Source organism: Trichosurus vulpecula, chromosome 5, assembly GCF_011100635.1.
Source record: "Trichosurus vulpecula isolate mTriVul1 chromosome 5, mTriVul1.pri, whole genome shotgun sequence".
Lineage (NCBI taxonomy): Eukaryota > Metazoa > Chordata > Mammalia > Diprotodontia > Phalangeridae > Trichosurus > Trichosurus vulpecula.
Window position 1 is genome coordinate 282,959,362 of NC_050577.1, and position 21,618 is coordinate 282,980,979.

The 21,618-nt window shown below is 37.8% G+C and overlaps 1 protein-coding gene across 1 annotated transcript in view; it reads right to left on the reverse strand.

Annotated features, from left to right (window-relative positions):
* DENND5B (DENN domain containing 5B) overlaps positions 1 to 21,618 on the reverse strand; it is a 219,489-nt gene that overhangs the window by 101,423 nt on the left and 96,448 nt on the right. Inside the window, exons 3-4 of the mRNA XM_036759004.1 lie at positions 18,671 to 19,337; positions 13,234 to 13,421 (exon numbers count right to left, since the gene is read on the reverse strand). Coding sequence (XP_036614899.1) covers positions 13,234 to 13,421; positions 18,671 to 19,337 — 855 coding nt within the window. The remainder of the gene's footprint in view (positions 1 to 13,233; positions 13,422 to 18,670; positions 19,338 to 21,618) is intronic.

Consider the following 21,618-nt stretch of genomic DNA (forward strand, 5'->3'; position numbering starts at 1 on the left):
TGGAAAAACCACTGACCTGGTGAATAGATCCAGGAGAGATTAACTTATTGTATTACCTGAAAGCCATGATCAAAAAAAGAGACTAGATATCAACTTTCAAGAAATTATCAAGGAGAACTGCCCTGATATTCTAGAGCCACAGGGCAAAATAGAAATTGGAAGAATCCAAAGATTGTCTCCTGAGAAAGATCCCAAAAAGAAAACTCCTAGGAATACTGTCATCAAATTCCAGAGCTCCCAGATCAAAGAGAAAATACTGCAAACAACCAGAAAGAAACAATTTGAGTATTGTGGAAACACAATCAGGATAGCACAAAATCTAGCAGCTTCTACATTAAGGGATCAAAGGGCTTGGAATATGATATTCCGGAGGTCAATGGAACTAGGATTAAAAGCAAGAATCACCTATCCAGCAAAACTGAGTATAATGCTCCAAGGCAAAATATGGATTTTCAATAAATTAGAGGACTTTCAAGCTAGAGTTGAATAGAAAATTTGACTTTCAAACACAAGAATCAAGAGAAGAATTTAAAGGTAAACAAGAAAGAGAAATCACAAGGGACTTACTAAAGTGGAACTGTTTTGTTTACATTCCTACATGGAAAGATGATGTGCATAATTCATGAGACCTCGGTATTAGGGTAGCTGAAGGGAATACACACACACACACACACACACACACACACACACACACACACAAATATGTACAGAGGGCACAGGGTGAGTTCAATATGAAGGGATGATATCTAAAAAAATAAAATCAAATTAAGGGATAAGAGAGGAATATGTTGAGAAAGGGAGAGATAGAATAGGGTAAATTATCTCGCATAAAAGTGGCAAGAAAAAGCAGTTCATTGGAAGGGAAGAGGGGGAAGGTGAGGGGGAATGAGTGAATCTTGCTCTCATGGGATTTGCCCTGAGGAGGGAATAACATACACCCTCAATTTGGTATCTTACCCCACAGGAAAGAAGGAGGAAGGAGATAAAAAGGGGGGGACGATAGAAGGGAGGGAAGATATGGGGAGGAGGTAATCCAAAGGGGGGTGATAGAAAGGAGAGCTGACTGCAGAACAGGCAATCAGAATATATGCCATCTTGGAGTGGGGGAAGGGTGGAAATGGGGAGAAAATTTGTAACTCAAAATTTTGTGGAAATCAATGCTGAAACTAAAAAATATCAAATAAAGGTAATGATCACACACAAAAAAAGATCAAGCATGTCTCAAATGAAGAGATATCAGAGGACACTTCCCACCTCTTTGTAAAGGTGGGAAGTCTAAAGGTATTGTACATATTTTCAGACGTTTTCAATGTATTAATTGGTTATACTGATTTTTTTTCCTCTTCCTTTTCTTTCTTTTTGAAATATCATTTGTAACACTGTATAGCAGCTCTCTGGGAGGAGGGAATGAAGGGATACTCAGGAAAATTATGATGATATAATAAAACAAAGACATCAATTTAAACTTATTTTTAAGAAAGAAAATGAATGCAAGTTACTCAATTACTGATCTACTGACTGCATATCAATTAAAAATGCTGTATGACTTTCCCTTCCTAATGATCTTCTCTTGACCTATTCCTTTGTGTTTTCTTCTTCCCACAAAAAAAATACACTTTTTCAAATAATTTTCAAGTCCATTATGGCATTGTAGTCACTACTGGACTCACTAATGATTTCACTGTAAATTCCAGCAACACACATGACTATCCTTTACATCAAGGGCTCTAAACCTGTGGTCTGTGAACTTGTTTTTTAAAAAATATTTTGATAACTGTATTTCAAATTGAATCAACAAACATTTATTAAATGCTTACCATGTACTATGCACTATGCTAAGTCCTGGGAATAGCAGACAAGCAAAAAAGAAAGACAGTTCCTGCTCCCAAGGAAATTAAATTCCAAAGGAGGAAAGTAAGGCACGAACAGAAGGTAAAAAAGTTGAAGGGAGGAGGTTTTCCTGACTTGGGCCTTACACTCTATCTACCAAACCATCTAGCTGTAGTTCAATTAAGTACCAATCAAGGACAACCAAGTACCAACCAAGTTCCAAGTACCAATCAAGTTCCACAAATTACCAAATAATTACACAAGACTTGGCAGTCACGACTACAAAGGAGTAGAGAGCTTAGAAAAATATATTGCAGAAGGCAAAAAATACAGATTTACAACCAAGAATAACTTACCCTAAAGAGCTGTGTATAATTCTAGAGGGAAAAATATGAATTTTAAATGAAATAGAAGGCCTTTAATTGTTTCTGATAAAAAGACCAGAGTTGAGTGAGAATTCTGAAATACAAACTTAAGCATCCAGAGAAACCTATAAAGATAAATTTGTTGGAGCAAATAGAAGAGGTTGTATGACAAGGTAGTACTAATATTCTTTTTATTTTTATTTAATTTGTTTAATGTTATTTAGTTTTCAGCAGTGATTTTCACAAGAGTTTGAATTTCAAATTTTCTCCCCATTTCTACCCTCCCCCCCACTCCAAGATGGCATATATTCTGGTTGCCCTGTTCCCCAGTCAGCCCTCCCTTCTGTCACCCCACTCCCCTCCCATCCCCTTTTCTCTTCCTTTCTTGTAGGGCAAGATAAATTTCTATGCCCCATTGCCTGTGTATCTTATTTCCTAGTTGCATGCAAAAACTTTTTTTTTTGTTTTTGAACATTTGTTTTTAAAACTGTGAGTTCCAAATTCTCTCCCCTCCTCCCTCCCCACCCACCCTCCCTAAAAAGGCAAGCAATTCAACATAGGTCACATGTGTATCATTATGTAAAACCCTTCCACAATACTCATGTTGCGAAAGACTAACTATGTTTTGCTCCTTACTAACCTATCCCCCTTTATTGAATTTTCTCCCTTGACCCAGTCCCTTTTCAAAAGTGTTTGTTTTTGATTACCTCCTCACCCTATCTGACCTCCCTTCTATTATCCCCCCTTTTTATCTTCTTCCTCCTTCTTTCCTGTGGGGTAAGATACCTAATTGAGTGTTTATGGTATCCGCTCCTCAGGTTAAATCCGATGAGAGCAAGATTCACTTATTCCCTCTCACCTGCCCCCTCCTTCTTTCCTACAGAACTGCTTTTTCTTGCCACTTTTATGCAAGATAATTTACCCCATTCTATCTCTCCCTTTCTCCCTCTGTCAATATATTCCTCTTTCATCCCTTAATTTGATTTTTTTTTAGATATCATCCCTTCATATTCAACTCACCCTGTATCCTCTGTCTATATATACATATGTATAAACACACAGACACACAGACACACACACACACACACACACACACACACACACACACACACACATATATATGCATATTCCCTTCAGCTACCCTAATACTGAGGTCTCATGAATCATACACATCCTCTTTCCAAGTAAGAATGTAAACAAAACAGTTCAACTTTAGTAAGTCCCTTGTGATTTCTCTTTCTTGTTTACCTTTTCACATTTCTCTTGATTCTTGTGTTTGAAAGTCAAATTTTCTATTTAGCTCTGGCCTTTTCACTGAGAAAGCTTGAAAGTGCTCTATTTTATTGAAAATCCATATTTTCCCTTGGAGCATGAAACTCAGTTTTGCTGGATAGGCGATTCTTGGTTTTAATCCTAGCTCCATTGACCTCCAGAATATCATATTCCAAGCCCTTTGATCCCTTAATATAGAAGCTGCTAGATCTTGCACTGTTCTGATTGATTTTCCACAATACTCAAATTGTTCCTTTCTGGCTGTTTGCAGTATTTTCTCCTTGATCTGGGAGCTCTGGAATTTGGCGACAATATTCCTAGGAGTTTTCTTTTTGGGATCTATTTGAGGAGGTGATTGGCGGATTCTTTCAATTTCTGTTTTGCCCTGTGGCTCTAGAAAATCAGGGCAGTTCTCCTTGATAATTTCTTGAAAGATGATATCTAGGCTCTTTTGTTGATCATGGCTTTCAGGTAGTCCAATAATTTTTAAGTTATCTCTCCTGGATTTATTTTCCAGGTCAGTGGTTTTTCCAATGAGATATTTCACATTTTCTTCTACTTTTTCATTCCTTTGGTTCTGTTTTATAATATCTTGATTTCTCATCAAGTCACTGGCTTCCACTTGCTCCAATCTAATTTTTAAGGTAGTATTTTCTTCAGTGGTCTTTTGGACCTCCTTTTCCATTTGGCTAATTCTGCCTTTGAAGGCATTCTTCTCCTCATTGGCTTTTTGGAGTTCTTTCGCCATTTGAGTTAGTCTATTTTTTTAAGGTGTTGTTTTCTTCAGCATATTTTTCAGTATTTTTTTGGGTCTCCTTTAGCAAGTCATTGACTTGTTTTTCATGGTTTTCTTGCATCACTCTCATTTCTCTTCCCAATTTTTCCTCTATGTCTCTAACTTGCTTTTCCAAATACTCTTTGAGCTCTTCCATAGCCTGAGACCAGTTCATGTTTTTCTTGGAGGCTTTTGATGTAGGCTGTTTGACTTTGTTGACTTCTTCTGGCTATATGTTTTGGTCTTTTTTGTCAGTAAAGAAAGATTCCAGAGTCTGAGACTGAATCTGGGTGTGTTGTCGCTGCCTGGCCATGTTCCCAGCCAACTTACTTGACCCTTGAATTTTTCGTTGGGGTATGACTGCTTGTAAAGAGTACTTTGTTGATGTCCAGGGTTCGGAGCCAAGATGGTGGCTGGTAAGCAGGGACTAGAGTGAGCTCCGTACCGAGTCCATCCAAAAACCTATAAAAAATGGCTCTGAACCAATTCTAGAATGGCAGAACCCACAGAACAGCAGAGGGAAGCAAGGCTCCAGCCCAGGACAACCTGGATGGTCTCTGGATGAGGTCTATCCCACACGGAGCTGGGAGCTGGGAACGGAGTGGAGCAGAGCCCAGCCTGAGCGGCGTGGAACAACCAAACTTGGAACTGGGTGGATGGGGCCTCTAGCGCCCTGAATATGTGAGCTGCGGCAGTTACCAGACCCCTCGACCCACAAACACCAAAGGCAGCGGAGAAGGTTAGTGGGAAAAGCTGTGGGAGTGGAAGGAGTTCCGGTTCGGCTTCCAGCCCCGGGGGGGTAGCGGAGGTGGGGCAGCTACAGCTGCTGTTGCTTCCGGCTCCAGGCCCACCTAGTGGGAGGAACTAAGTGGTGGATCAGGGCAGGAGTGCACAGCCTGCTGAAGATCTAAGCCCAGTCCGGGTTGGGGGTTCTTGGGGAAGGAGCAGTGCTGGTGTGGCAGAGCTGGCACATCCCCCCCAAACGTGGAACATAGAACTCTTTAGTCTAAAAGCAGTCATACCCCGCTGAAAAACTCAAGCATCAAGTTAGTTGGTTGGGAATATGGCCAGGCAGCGAAAGCACACCCAGATTCAGTCTCAGACTTTGGATTCTTTCTTTGGTGAAAAAGAAGACCAAAACATGCAGCCTAAAGAAGACAACAAAGTCATAGAGCCTACAACAAAAGCGTCCAAGGAAAACATGAACTGGCCCCAGGCCATGGAAGAGCTCAAAAAGGATTTGGAAAAGAAAGTTAGAGAAGTAGAGGAAAAATTGGGAAGAGAAATGAGAAGGATACAAGAAAACCATGAAAAACAAGTCAATGACTTGCGAAAGGAGACCCAAAAAAATATTGAAAAATACACTGAAGAAAACAACACCTTAAAAAATAGATTAACTCAAATGGCAAAAGAGCTCCAAAAAGCCAATGAGGAGAAGTATGCCTTCAAAGGCAGAATTAGCCAAATGGAAAAGGAGGTCCAAAAGACCACTGAAGAAAATACTACTTTAAAAATTAGATTGGAGCAAGTGGAAGCTAGTGACTTGATGAGAAATCAGGATATTATAAAACAGAACCAAAGGAATGAAAAATGGAAGACAATGTGAAATATCTCCTTGGAAAAACCACTGACCTGGAAAATAGATCCAGGAGAGAGAATTTAAAAATTATTGCACTACCTGAAAGCCATGATCAAAAAAAGAGGCTAGATACCATCTTTCAAGAAATTATCAAGGAGAACTGCCCTGATATTCTAGAGCCACAGGGCAAAATTGAAATTGAAAGAATCCATCGATCGCCTCCTCAAATAGATCCCAAAAAGAAATCTCCTAGGAATATTGTCGCCAAATTCCAGAGCTCCCAGATCAAGGAGAAAATACTGCAAGGAGCCAGAAAGAAACAATTTGAGTATTGTGGAAACCCAATCAGAATAACCCAAGATCTAGCAGCTTCTACATTAAGAGATCGAAGGGCTTGGAATGCGATATTCTGGAGGTCAATGGAGCTAGGATTAAAACCTGGAATCACCTACCCAGCAAAACTGAGTATCATGCTCCAAGGCAAAATATGGACTTTCAATAAAATAGAGGACTTTCAAGCTTTCTCAGGGAAAAGACCAGAACTGAATAGAAAATTTGACTTTCAAACACAAGAATCAAGAGAAGCATGAAAAGGTAATCAAGAAACAGAAATTGCAAGGGACTTACTAAAGTTGAACTGTTTTGTTTACATTCCTACATGGAAAGATGACATGTATGATTCATGAGACCTCAGTATTAGAGTAGCTGAAGGGAATATGCATATATATATATATGTTTATGTACATATATATATAAGTGAATGTGTATGTATGTATATATCTATGTGTATATCTATGTATGTGTATGTATGTGTATATATATGTGTGTGTGTGTGTGTGTGCGCACATATATATATGTATATATATATGTAAAAGAGAGAGAGCAGACACAGGGTGAGTTGAAGATGAAGGGAAGATATCTAAAAGAAATAAAAGGAAATTAAGGGATGAGAGAGCAACATACTGAGAGAGGGAGATAGGGAGAGATAGAATGGGGTGGATTTTCTCGCATAAAGGTGTCAAGATAAAGCAGTTCTGTGGAAGGAGGGGAGAGGGCAGGGGAGGGGGGAATGAGTGAACCTTGCTCTCATCATATTTGGTCTGAGGAGGGAATACCATACATACTCAGTTGGGTATCTTACCCCACAGGAAAGAAGAGGGAGGAAGATAAAAAAAAAATTAAATAAAAGGGGGGGGATGATGGAGGGCAGGGCAGATGGGGGTGGAGGTAATCAAAACAAACACTTTGCAAAGGGGACAGGGTCAAGGGAGAAAATTCAATAAAGTGGGATGGGTTGGGAAGGAGCAAAATGTAGTTAGTCTTACACAACATGAGTATTGTGGAAGGGTTATACATAATGATACACATGTGGCCTAGGTTGAATTGCTCGACTTCTTAGGGAGGGTGGGTGGGAAGGGAAGAGGGGAGAGAATTTGGAACTCAAAGTTTTAAAAACAGATGTTCAAAAACAAAAAAAAAAAAGTTCTTGCATGCAACCAAAACATAAGATACACAGGCAATGGGGCCTAGGAATTTATCTTGCCCTACAAGAAAGGAAGGGAAAAGGGGATGAGAGGGGAGGGGGGTGATAGAGGGGAGGGCTGACTGGGAAACAGGGCAACTAGAATATATGCCATCTTGGAGTGGGGGGGAGGGTAGAAATGGGGAGAAAATTTGTAATTCAAACTGTTGTGAAAATCAATGCTGAAAACTAAATATGTTAAATAAATAAATTTAAATTAAAAAAAAAAGAGTACTTTGTTGCAGGCTTGAGAGGCTGTGCTGTTGTTTTCAGAGCTATTTCTATACAGCCAGCTCTGCCACACCAGCACTCCTCCTTCCCTAAGAACCACCAACCTGGACCTGACTCAGATCTTAGGCTGGCTCTACACTCCTGCTCTGATCCACCACTCAATTCCTCCCACCTGGTGGGCCTGGGGCCAGAAGCAACTGCAGCTGTAGTTCTGTAGCTGCACCATCTCCACTGCCCCCGGGGGTGGTGGCCAAACCATGAACTCCTTCCACTCTGTCCCCAGCAGCTTTTCCCACTAACCTTCTCTGTTGTCTTTGGTGTTTGTGGGTTGATAAGTCTGGTAACTGCCACAGCTCACTGATTCAGGGCGCTAGGGCCTGTTCCTGCCTGGCTCCTGGTCTGGTTGGTCCTGCTGCTGCCCATGCTGGGCTCTACTCCCAGCTCTATCCCCGACAGACCTCACCCATCGACCTGTCCTGGGCTGGAGACCTGGTTCCCTCTGCTATTTTGTGGGTTCTGCAGTTTTAGAATTTTTTTAGAGCCATTTTTTATAGGTTTTTTGAAGGACCTGGCGGGGAGCTCACACAAGTCCCTGCTTTCCAGCCACCATCTTGGCTCTGCCTTCATCTAGTACTAATATTTAATAGGGGAGGAGAAACAAGTGTCATTTCAGAGTTTCAGTGTTTTTAATGGGTACTGAGGGAGCTAAATACAAAGATTCTATGGGGCGAATTAGATTTATACTAAGAAATTTAAGAAGGAAGAGGTGTGAGAGTAAAAGAAGCAAAATATTAGTACAGAAAGGAGGAGGAAGGGTGTAAAACTTGCTATTTCTTATAAGTGGGATACACAAGGAGACTATGAAAATGTGGAAGAATTGGTGGAGGGACTAGGCATCAGATGAACATCACTCTTATCTGATATAAAGGAGGCTTGAGTACACACTCTCAAGCTTATATATATATATATATATATATATACACACACACAGAGAAACAGTTTGGAATACAAACACATCAGACTCAACATGCAAATAATCTGATAATCTGGGATAGAGGTGGTGGTTGAGAGGGAGAATAGCATCACAAATGGAATAGTCACAAGCAAAACACCTTGAATCTCAAACTGAGATTAAATGGCAGTGGGGAAGAAAAAGCAAAGAACTAGAATCTAAAGGGGTGCCTTAGATTGCCTACTAGACAACTGAGAGATGGCTGGACAAATTGTGGTGCATATGATTGTAATAGAATATTATTGTACTATAAGTTATGATGAAAGAGACAATTTCCAAGAATCCTGGCCAGTATGAACTGATGCAGTGAATTGAGTATAACCAGGACAACAATGTATACAAGCTTAACAAAATTGTAAACTAAAACAACTATGGAAGAATTAGAACTCTGATCAAAGCCATTAAAAACCACATCTTCAGAAGAGAACTTATGATGAAGCATGTTACTCATCCTCTGACAAAGAGGTGATTGACACAAGGTTCATAGACACACTCTTGGACATGGCACTATTGTGGATTTGTTTTGCCTCACTATGTTTATTTGTTACAAGGGCTTCCCACCCCCTATTCTTCTATCTCAGTGCCAAAAAAAAAAAAAACAAGGCAGCATGTGTGTGTATATGTGTGTGTGTGTGTGTGTGCATGCGCGCACGCGTGTGTGTTTTAAAGTCAAGGTATGCTAATTAGAAAATACATAGGGTCTGAAAAAACAACAGACAGATTTCACAAACAAAATCCCAATGTGTTCTCTCTTCCCCCCATGTCTCTAACCCCCATATATACATATATGTCTCAAAATCTCAGAAATCAATCTTCAGAAAATCATGGAAAGTCAATGTCTACAAATTCATTGTTTGTGCTAAGCAAATAAGAAGTGAAGCAAATTATACCTTGTAAACTAACCATGTTCTATAACAGAGCTGTCCAAAATATGGCCCACAGGCTGCATGATGCCTGCAGTGCGATTTTATGTGGCCTGCCTGTGGGCTTTAATTTTCACAAGCAAAAAAATAAAATAATAATTTGCATGGAATGCGTATTAGATTTTTTTAATTTATTTATTTATTTTTTTGGTTACCACACACGGTTCTACATAATTTTGAGTTCCAGATTTTCTCCCCTCCCTCCCCAAGACGGCATGGAATCTCATATAACTATCATGTATAACTTCGCATTGAATTAATTTATACACTAGTCAAGTTGTGGAGAAGAATTATGACCAATGGAATGAATCATGAGAAAGAAGAAACAGAAACAGAAAAAAAAAACAACCCAAAAACAAAAACAAAAGAGAAGCAAAAAAGGCGAGCATGTAGTGCGCCTCAATCTGTATTCAAACTTCACAGTTCTTTCTCTGGATGAAGATAGCATTCTCCATCGTGAGTCCCCTGGAGTTGTCCTTGCACCTTAGGTTGCTGAGAAGAGCGAAGTATGTCAGGGTTGGTCCTCACAGAATCCATATATCTGTGGTTGTGCACAACGTTCTCCTGGCTCTGCTCCGCTCACTCAGCATTATGTCGTGTAGGTTTTTCCAGGTTGTTACGAAGTCTGCATCATCCCCATTTCTTATGGCACAATAGTATTCCATCACCTTCATATACCACAGCTTGTTCAGCCATTCCCCAATTGATGGGCATCCCTTTGCTTTCCAATTCTTGGCTACCACAAAAAGAGCCGCTATAAATATCCTTGTACATATGGGTCCTTTTCCCACTTGCGTGATTTCTTTGGGATACAACCCTAGAAGTGGTATTGCTGGGTCAAAGGGTATGAACATTTCTATAGCCCTTTGGGCATAGTTCCAAACTGCTCTCCAAAATGGCGGGATCAGCTCACAACTCCACCAGCAATGTAACAATGTTCCAATTTTCCCACATCCTTTCCAGCATTTATCATTTTCCTGTTTTGTTATTTTAGCCAATCTGACAGGAGAGATGTGGTATCTAAGAGGTGTTCTGATTTGAATTTCTCTAATTAGTAGTGATCCAGAGCATTTTTTCATATGCCTATAGATAACTTTAATTTCTTCCTCTGAAAACTGCCTGTTCATATCCTTTGACCATTTCTCAATTGGGGAATGGCTTGTATTCCTATATATTTGGCTCAGTTCTCTGTATATTTTAGAAATGAGGCCTTTATCAGAGATACTAGTTGCAAAGATTTTCTCCCAATTTTCTGCTTCCCTCCTAATTTTTGTTGCATTGGCTTTTTTTGTACAAAAACATTTCAATTTGACATAATCAAAATTATCCATTTTGCATTTTGTAATGCTCTCTATCTCTTGTTGGGTCATGAATTCTTTACTTTTCCATAAATCTGATAAGTAAACTATTCCTTGCTTTCCCAAATTACTTATAGTATCAGCTTTTACTCCTAAATCATGAACCCATTTTGACTTTATTTTGGTATATGGTGTAAGATACTGGTCTATGCCCAGTTTTTGCCCTACCATTTTCCAATTTTCCCAGCAGTTTTTGTGAAATAGTGAATTATTAGCCCAGAAGCTGGCCTCTTTGGGTTTATCAAAGAGTAGATTGCTAAACTTGTTGATTTCTCCTACTTGTGTACCTATCCTATTCCACTGATATTAATTTTCTTTGGTGTTTTTAAGCAGTATTACGGACGGAACATAGCACACGGCATTTTCAATCAATCTGTGGGATGTGTTCTATCTGTATGATGTAGACTAGTCAGTATGCACGTACCTTTATACTGTTGTGCTGTTGCTTTGCTGTTTTGTGTTTACTTTCAGTGCTTCACGCCTTCGCCTGTCATATTTATGACATGTGTCCTCCCACTTTCTATTAGTGCACTATATTTTTTACTCTGGGTGCGACCCTCGAATAATTATTTTATTTTAATGCGGCCCTAAGATAACCTAAGTTTGGACAACCCTGTTCTAAAATCAAAACTGTATAAAAAGGGAGGGAAAACCAATAAGGAATTTCAGTGGATTTGGCTAATATATATATTTTTTCAGGATAAAAGAACAGGTAGATGCTCTCATTAACAAAATACAAAAAGTTAGATTAATCTATAGGAAGAAGGGAGAAAAGGGAAATGAAAAAAGAAATAGAAAACACTTCAGAGAAAAGCGGGAGAGCTTGAATGTGGCTTATACCAAGCTATTTTCCTTGACCAAAGTGTGTACTGTAACAGGAAAATATTCACTGAGACAAAAATAAGCAACGGATTACTGCATTTTCAAGTGGATTGTGTTACATGTGAAGAATTTTCTTGAAAATGGTACTAAACAGATACAGTAATAATATAAAGTTGAACTATTTTATGCTGTCCCATTTTAATTTGAATTTTGCATATCACTAAGAAAAGCAGAAAAGCAGGTATCTCTTTTACTTCCCTCTTTTAAAAGCTCTTGAGGAGTTAAGTAAATACCAAGAATCAATCAATTAACAATCCTTTATTAAGCCCAGACTATGTGCCAGGTACTGTTCCTAGGCTGGTGCTACAAAGACAATAATGAAAGTCTCTGCTCTCAAGGCTCTTATTTATTGGAAGCTCTCAAGGAGTTTCCATTAATAACCTTAAGATCACATCACAACCAGCTGTTGGAATTTTATCTCAAATATATAACAACTAGGTTTATATTTAGGCCAAGTGATAGAAATACTGGCTCTAGGCCTGAAAATAAGGAATGTTAAAGTGTTTGTTATTTCATCATCTACGACATGCTAAAGGATATCATTTTCATGTTCCAGAGGTCAAGAATCAATCAATTTTAATGTTTCAAAAATTGTTATAGAACAACTTGTACATCACTTTAAAACTTGATGTGGAAAGATGGGGTAGAGAAGAGATTAAAAATGCTTTATACCATACAACATAAAGCACAAATAAAACTTATTTGAGCTGCATTTTCACAAATTTTTTAAAAGTTATTTATCACTGACTTGCTTCAACTCTTTCTTATATGTAACAGAGATTAATGAGAGCTTATGGAGATGATTAAATATAGTAGCATTCATCAGTAGGGCAGGTAGGTGGAGAATGTGCCAGGCCTGGAGTCAGGAAGTCTAATCTTTGTGAGTTCAAATTTGGCCTCATACTCTTACTAGCTGTGTGACCTTAGTCAAGTCACTTTGCCTCCGTTTCCTCATCTTTAAAATGAGCTGGACAAGGAAATAGCAAATCACTTCAATTTCTTTGCCAAGAAAACTCCAAATGAGGGCACAAAAGAGTTGGATATGACTTAAAAATAACTGAGCATACACACTGAGCATCTATCAGGAGGCAATGTCTAGTATCTAACACTAAAACTATAAGCTGAATTTAGTTGAATAATTCAAGAAAGGGGAGAGGGGAAGGGCAACAGCTTGGCATAGTGAATAGAACTGGGTCTCAGTGTGGGTTCAAGTCTTACCTCTGAAACACAGTTATATACCCTAGGGCAAGTCACTTAACTATTTAGTAGTCTAGGCAACTCTAAGGCTTGAAGTTGCAGAGAAAGTGTATACATTCATACATGTATTTTTAATGGAAGAGCTACTTAATAATAATATCAGAAGTCTGGGTTTTTTTTAAAGTAAGAACCTAGAGGAAAAAAAATTCTTGAGCAAAAGTATTTTTTAAAAACCTTACATAAAATATCAACCAAAAGCAAGTGTCATAAATCACAATGAAATTTACCTCTTGTGGAAGTTCTAGTTTAGAGCGATCAGTTCCTTCTTTTGATTGAAGTCCCATCAGATAAGGTACAGGAGCATCAAGAAAATGAAGGAGGGAAGCAGGAAGAATGGGAACATAGACATGTTGCCACTGAAACGGGAACAAAAGTGTGGTGATCCCTTCTGCTACTGTCATCAAGCGTTGATAATCTGAAAAAAAGAGAGAGAAAAGGTAAACTGAGTAAAAACAAACAGTTTTCATTGTATAAGACTTGATAATACAGGGAGAATTTTTGTACTTATAAAATGATTCCTTACAATTACATAGTTAGCTAAGCAATTTCAGTTTAATTCTGCTTTATTTTGAAAGGCATTGCTATTACCGCTACTAGCTAGTTTAAAACAAACAATCCCTTTTTATGTCTGAACTTCTCGTTTTTAAACATAAGAAGATTAAGCATTATTGAAACCACTCCCTGTAATGCTCTTATTCAAAATATACAATGTTCATAGAAATTTCCTTTGTTAATTTTTTATAGTAGGGATTATTTTGTATCGTTAGGGCTAGCGGAGTTTTTTTTTTTTAAACAGAAAGTGTCACATTGCACTCCAAGAATGAAAGACAACCAATGAAAACATACAGAGGCTGAAGATGGAGGGGTTTTATGCAAGCAGTAACAAAGAGGCCAGAGTACCTAGATCATAGAATGTGTAGAGAAGAATAAAGTACAACTGGAGTGGAAAGATAGGAAGAGGCCAGGTTGTGAAGGGATTTAAATGCTAAATATAGCATTTCAGATTTGATGCTGTGTATAGCAGGGAGTCACTAGAGTTTATTGAGTAATAGGATGACATGGTCATTCCTGCACTCTAAGAAAATCACTTGGGCCGCTAAGTGGATGATGGATTGAAGTGAGGAGAGACTTGAGGCAGTGAGACCAAACAGAAGACAACAGTCCTGGTATGACAGAATGAGGGCATGCAATAAGGTTGTGGCTGTGTAAGGAGACAGAAGTGTGTGTCTGTAAGACATGTTGGGAAGTTAGAAGTGATAAGAAATTAGATTAGTGGTATGAGTGAGAGTGGGTAGATGAGGATAGCATTGAGGTTGCAAGCCTTGGGTCGACTGCCTCAATTTTTTTGGTGAAGTATGAGGCAATGTTCTTAGCTCCCAGTGTTGGAAGAGAGAACACTTGAGAGAGTTGAAGGAGACACAGGAATATTTTAAACAGCCACTGTGATGAGTGAGATAGTGAATTTTATTAATGAGGTACAAAAAGATTGCATTGCTGCAGTGAAGGCACAATAAACACTGTATAATAAATTTACACATACCCAAATGTACCGTACCCAGTAAGCACAATTTCGTGATTTCCTACAGCTTTGTTCAGCAGCACGTGAATAGGAGTGAAGGAAGCAAATGGTGGCAGTAATTCAAGGATGGAGTTTGCCAAGTCATAATTAGCTACAGGAAAATCAAAGGAAAGTATCCACTCTGTTTGAAAAGAGATTTCTATAACAATCGTCTTAACTATACCATTTCAGTAAATTTCTTTTCTAAAAGCTATTCAAATTTTACTGGTTGATTAATAATGCCAGAGGCAGGCTCATGAACAACAGCACTAGATAATCTGGAGGGGAATAGTAGTTAGCTGCCCTCTGTGAGAACTATCTCACCAATGTGAATGAGAGGAGTAGGCTAGAGGATGTATTTCAAAATCACAAGGAAAGACTACTTATGTCAGGCTTTCCAACAAATCATAAGCTATTTAAATATATGCAATCTGAAGTTTTTCCCCTCATTAAGTTAAGGAAGGTATCTATCACTTGGAGAGAGCCTAGAGGAGTGTAGTAGCAATTTAGATTTGAAGATCTTTTCCACTCATTAATAGGCCATGTGACCTGCTTACAGCACAGGAAGCCTAAGTTACATGGCGGGAGGAGCTTCTTGACAGGAAAAGGAAGTTATATCACAGGAAATGCAGGGAGAGAGAGAGCAGTTATGGCTGCTAATGGCCACCACAGTGATAGTTAGAACTGAACAGGTTGACTTACCTGTACTGTGAGTTTGTTTTGGGGAAGATCTCAGCAGGGGGTCAGAGAGGTTTTGGGAAGGAGAGGCTCCATGTTATGATATTATGTATTGAATGTTTTACTGCTCTGACAGATTGGATAAATGGCTTGTGGGATATGGTTCTCTGGTATCTGAATAAATGGTTTTCTTCTTCTACCTTCTATGTGGGGAGTCTCATATACTTTGCAATACAGAACTACATAGGCATTTTGACAATTATCATCTACATTGTTATTATTGCCTTACTGATACAAGGAGGATAACAAAAATAATAAATGGTTTGAGAAATGTTTTTTTCACAAAAGATAAAGAAATTGTGGCTACCTCAGGAAAAAAAAGACAAGGTAATACGTGGGGAGATACACTACAAGGCAGCAATCGAAAGGCTGTGGATAATAGCAGGTACTTCTACATATACGAAAAAAGAAAAAATAAGAATTTAGTTTAGTCATTAGTGACAACTTCCTCCCCATAAGAAATTTAGGCACTATAATTTACTATCAGGGAAATTTATAATTTTTTCTTAGAAATTTTTTTTAAATAGTAAATTTAAGAAAGTATTATTATCTGATAGCAAGTCTGTCCATAAGCAAAAACACTGTCAACACACAAAAAAGTTGGATCATTATAAATATATTTCACTTGGCTTGTTCTGCTGACTCATAATTTAAAAAAGAAAAAGAAAAAAAGATAAAATGGTAAAATAGGCTTGATGCCAATGCCCATATATTTAGTGAATCATCTATGATTCTGCAACCTAAGTACCAGATAACAAAATACTTATGTACATTTCATGAAACATTGTTTGAAGAACCCGCTATTCTAGGTATTCATGTTAACATTTTTTATGAGGCTTTCAGTTTTTTATTTTTTCTTGAATTTAGCAGGGTAAGCAAGTCAACATTCACAATTCACAATAAATGACAAGAAATGCTGCTTCTGGGACAACATCAAATACCTATGTTCTCTGATAATCTGATTAGAAAAATCTTTTCTTGGGATGCTAAGTCATAGAAGGTCATAATCAACAGGGTTATTACTTCCTTAGTGTCTTAACCTATAAGTACATGCAAGGCTTCAAATGAAAGTTACTACAAAGATAATCCCCTTAGTAATCAAATCAGATGTAGGACTGTAACAACTATTTCACTTGTATTCTCTTTCTTTCCCTCCTCTATTTAAATCTTCTTCCATAGTGACCCAAAAAAAGGAAAAAGACCCAAATGTGTACAAAAATATTTGTAGCAGCTTTTTGTGGTAGCAAAGAATTGAGGAGATGACCATTAATTATAGAATGGCTGAACAAGTTGTGACATATGACTGTGATGGAATACTACTGTATCATAAGAAATGATGAGCAGGATAGTTTCAGAAAAACCTGGGAAAATTTATATGAATTGATACCAAATGAAGTGAACAGAGCCAGGAGATCACTGTGGACAGTAACAGCAATATTGTAGTGTTGATCAATTATTAAAATCTTAGCTACTTTAATATAAGACAATTCTGAAGGCCTCCAGAGAGAACTGATGTACTCTGAGTGCAAACTGAATTGTAATTTTATCACTTTCTTTATTTTTCTTGTTGTTTTTTTTGCAACATACTAATATGGAAATACGTTTTGCATGATTTCACATGTATATAATTGATATTGTATTATTTGCCTTCTCAGTGGGTTGGGGAGGGCTAGAGGGAGGTAGAGAACTTGGAATGCAAAATTTTTAAAAAGAATGTTAAAAATAAATAAATTATGATGTATATTTTAAATCTTCTTTAATATCTTAGATCTTTCAGGAAGAGATCCAAAGTCTTTTGCCTAGGAAGCTACAGAATTAGCTATTTCATATAGCTCTGTGCAAAACAGACCTTATGCCAAAAGCATTTTGGAATGTGCATTTATGAAGCAGTAAGGTTTATAAAAGATGCTATTAACTAGGATGATAAAATGTCCTTGAATTTCACGGCTGTTGTATCATTCTCTCACTTTTATTATGAAAGAAATGGTTACCTGTTCACTCAGTTACCAACTATCACTAGGAATTTTTTTTTCCTCTTAATTCCTATCTTTCCAAAGTTATTCTCACCTTATAAGGTGAGAAAGAGAAGTAAGGGAAAGTAGAAGTAAGGCAAATTGCTGCAACTTCCTTTCATTTTTTTTAATAACACAAAACTGTCTCTGCCATACACTTAGTTTCCATTCATGCAAAAACAGACAAATATTTTACAAAATACTAGAGAAACTCAGGCAAGTATTTTAAAACTGATTATATGACTGTTTTTCTATGCTTCTCTTAAGTATAACAGCAAACAAATCTGTAGTTTACAAAAGTGTAATATGAAAAGCTGACAAGTCAGAAGTTACCATCATCAGAAAAATTTTAAAATTACTAGCAAAACACTTGTGAATTAAATGATATTTAAGATTTTACATTATACCCATCAAATTAAGAGATAACAACAGATGAAAAGAATCAATGCTTAAGCAGTTGTGTGAAGGCAGAATGGGTTAAAAGAAAACAACTGATGCCTTTTGTTTTTTATACCACATTCATTTTCCAATATACCTTCTGCTACCACACCTACCTCTGCATCCTGCTCTTCATCCCCAGCCATAGAACCCTCCCTTGTAACAGCAAAACACAGTTAAGACTCAATGACACAGTGTGGCACCAGGCATTGCAGTATTTCCCTACCTTCTCTCCACATGAGGAGATTTGTTTCATTATTTATCCTCTGGAAGAAATATAATTTTTTGTGTTTAATCTGAATTCAGTTGCCTTGTACACTAATACATTTTGATTGGAGATGTAAATGATTCAAGTGCTTTGGAAAACAATTTAGAATTACACAGGAAAAGTTACCAAACTTTAACTTTTACTGGGCATCTGTCCCAAGGGAGACAAAAGAGAGAGAAAGAAGGATCTGGAAATGGGAAACAAAGAGGATGCTCGACTTTTAGAAAGTGAACAAAATATGGTATGTGGGCCTAAAGGAATATTATTATGCTAAAAACATGCAAGTATGAGAAAGTAAGAGAAATATGGGAATGTTTATATGAATTGATACAGGATATAGGACTGATATAGGAAAACAATATACAAAATCATTACATTAATATCGATCAAGACAACCCTAAAAGGCAGCTGATCTGAAACTCAATGCAATCACTAATTTCTATTCCAGGGAATACTCGATGAAACATACTTTCTTCTTGGCAGAGAGGGGGCAAATCTTTGGATGCAGGATGCTGTAAAATGTTTTCAGATCCAGTCACTGTGTTAGTTTTTGTTTAATAATTTTTCTTTGTGAGGGAGGGTATTATCAGAGTCAGGACACACCAAGAAATTGTATGATGTAAAATAAGTCAAAAGAAATAAAGACTCACCTTGCGAATATAAGAGTATCTGCATTTCTAGAAGAACACATGTGAAAACTTGAACAAGATTCTCCAATCCTAGAAGTTCAAAGACTTCCCAAAGAGGATAATCTGAAAGTGGGAGTTCATTAGGTCCAGGCCTCTGGCAAATGACAGGCTCATAAACACCATAAAATTTTAATGATCTCCCTGGAGGTGGAAGGGGCACTTCATAAAGAATGTTATGGATATAGCTCTCAAGAGGCAAGGGTGGAGGTTGCTGGGAGCTAACTGCCTTATAGAGCTGAAGGAGAAATTTCTTGCAGGCTTGCATGAATGGTAGCGGAGTGATCAGACATATACTTTTTGAAACATATAGTGTATCTCTGCTGATGTCATAAGAGTTGTATCGCTGGAGCTTAGAAAGTGAAGTTGCATCTCCCTCATCAATATTGCTCGTCAGGGAATCCATACTGCAAGAAGATGAGGCATAGACACTACTGTAATGTTCTGCATTATGCATCTGATAGAGTGTATGCATTGCTGTGCAGATCTGCTTACTGGTAACTTCTTCATAAAAAGTAAGAACAAAACCATATGTGCGGGAACCATCTTCCCTGGTAATTATAAACGAGTGAAACTGAGGGTCTTTGTTATCCATTTGAGTTCTGAAGGATAGTCCTTTAGGCATACAAAGCTGTGGAAAAAAGAAAACACAATCAGAATCTACAAATACTGTTATCTCAAAACAGATCTGCAGATCTGTTGTTCTTAAAGAGCTAGGAGTGAAATGTCATTTTATCCACCATTAACACTACTGCAGTTAAAAGCAATTTTCATTTTACTTAAAAATGAAATTATTTTTTAAGGAATGTAGGCAGCATGAAAAACCTTCACGGAGTGAGAGAACAGAAAGAACATTAAATAGGGGTTAGAAGATCTAGGTTCTACTCTTAGCTTTACCACTTACTAATCATGTTATCTAGGGCAACTTAACATTTCTAAGCCTCAATTATCTACACCAATAAGGTAATAATCCTGCTCTGACTACATTAGGTTGATGATCATGATGAACAAGAGTGAACACAAAATATTTTTGATTTGTAAACAGTGATAAGGTTCTGAAGAATAGATGTCATTGAAAGGGAGAAGATTTGACATTTTCCCACATAAAATGCTGAACTAGGGTAATGGTAAGGGTCGCTGAAGGGGAGTGAAGCCAAGATGGTGGAAAAAAGGCAGGGACTTGCCTGAGCTCTCACAAATTCTCCTCCAAACAACTTAAAAATAATGCCTCAAAATGAATTTTGGAGCAGCAGAATCAGCAAAGGATATGGTGAAACAATTCTCCACTCCAAGACAACTTAGAATCTTCTTAGACTTTAGACCCTGTCAGGAAAGCTTTGTTGCACTGGGGTGAAAGTGGAGCACAGACCAGTGCAGGGAACGAAGGCCCTGACAAGTGTGCATCAGTCCTTGAGGGCAACTGAATAAGCTTCCAGAATTCTCAGCCCACAGATAGTAAAGGGGTCAGACAACTGATCAGAAGGATAACAGAGGGGTCCATTTGTTGACACTAGGTATAGGACTTTGTTGCATTGCCCATATGCAGATGTGGGTCACAGTCCCAGGGTGAGATTACAAGGGCCCCTTAGTTGACCCTTAGTTGGGTGCAAGACTCTGTTGCACTGCCCATATGGGACTTAGATCACATTCCCAGATAAGGAAAAGTACTAGCACAGTAGAACTCCTGGACTCAGGGACCATGGTTAAAATTCTAGGGCAGAAATTACTGCTTGTGGTTGCTCACAGACTAGAGCAGAGGCCAGAAGAGCAGTAAATACACTTCTCCTTAGATCAAAACCACTTTGGAATCACTGAAAACTTACAGACCCCCAGAACTAGCTCTGCAAACAGCTGCACAAAAAACCTGAAGCTTAGTACAGTGCTCCCTTCACTCCAGTAGCAGAACCCAACTTTAACATAAAGTTAAAAGTCAAGAAATAGGCTAGAAAACTAAACAAGCCACAACAAAAGAACCTGAACATAGAAAGTTACTATGGTGACAGGGAAGATAAAAACATATTCAAGAAGACAACAAAGTCAAAACTATTACATCCACAATCTCAAAGGAGAATGTGAATTGGTCTCAGGCCCAAAAAGTTATTCCTGGAAGTGCTCAAAAAGGATTTTAAAAACCAAATGAGAGGGACAGAGGAAAAATTGGGAAAACAAATGAGAGTGATGTAAGAAAATCATGAGAAAAGAGTCAACAGCTCGGTAAAGGAGGCCAAAAAAATACTGGAAAAAAGAAAACCTTAAAAAACAGAATAGGCTAAATGGTAAAAGAGGTACAAAAATCTAATGAAGAGAAGAAATCCTTAAAAAGCAGAATTGACCAAATGGAAAAAGAATACAAAATTTTCCTGAAGAGAAGAACTCCTTAAAAAACAGAATCAGACACATGGAAAATGATGTACAAAAATTCCCTGAAGAAAAGAACTCCTTAAAAATGGCCAAATGGAAAAGAAGATACAAAAACTCAATGAAGAGAATAATTCCTTAAAAATTAGAATTGGGCAAATAGAAGCTAATGTATCCATAAGACATGAAGAAACTGTAAAACAAAATAAAAGAAAGAAAAAATAGAGGGAAAATAAGAAATTTCTCACTGGAAAAACAACTAATCTGGAAAACAGATTGAGGAGAGATAATTTAAGAATTAGTGGACTATCTGAAAGCCATGATGAAAAAAAGAGCCTAGGCATCATCTTTTAAGAAATTATCAAGGAAAATTAACCTGATATATCCTCAGACCAGAGGATAAATAGGAATTGAAAGAATCCACTATCACCTCCTGAAAGAGATCCTGAAAGAGATGCTTGAACCTTACTCTCATTGGAATCCGCTCAAAGAGGGAATAACATACATACTCAGTTGGGTACAGAAATCTATCTCACCCTACAAGGAAATAGGAG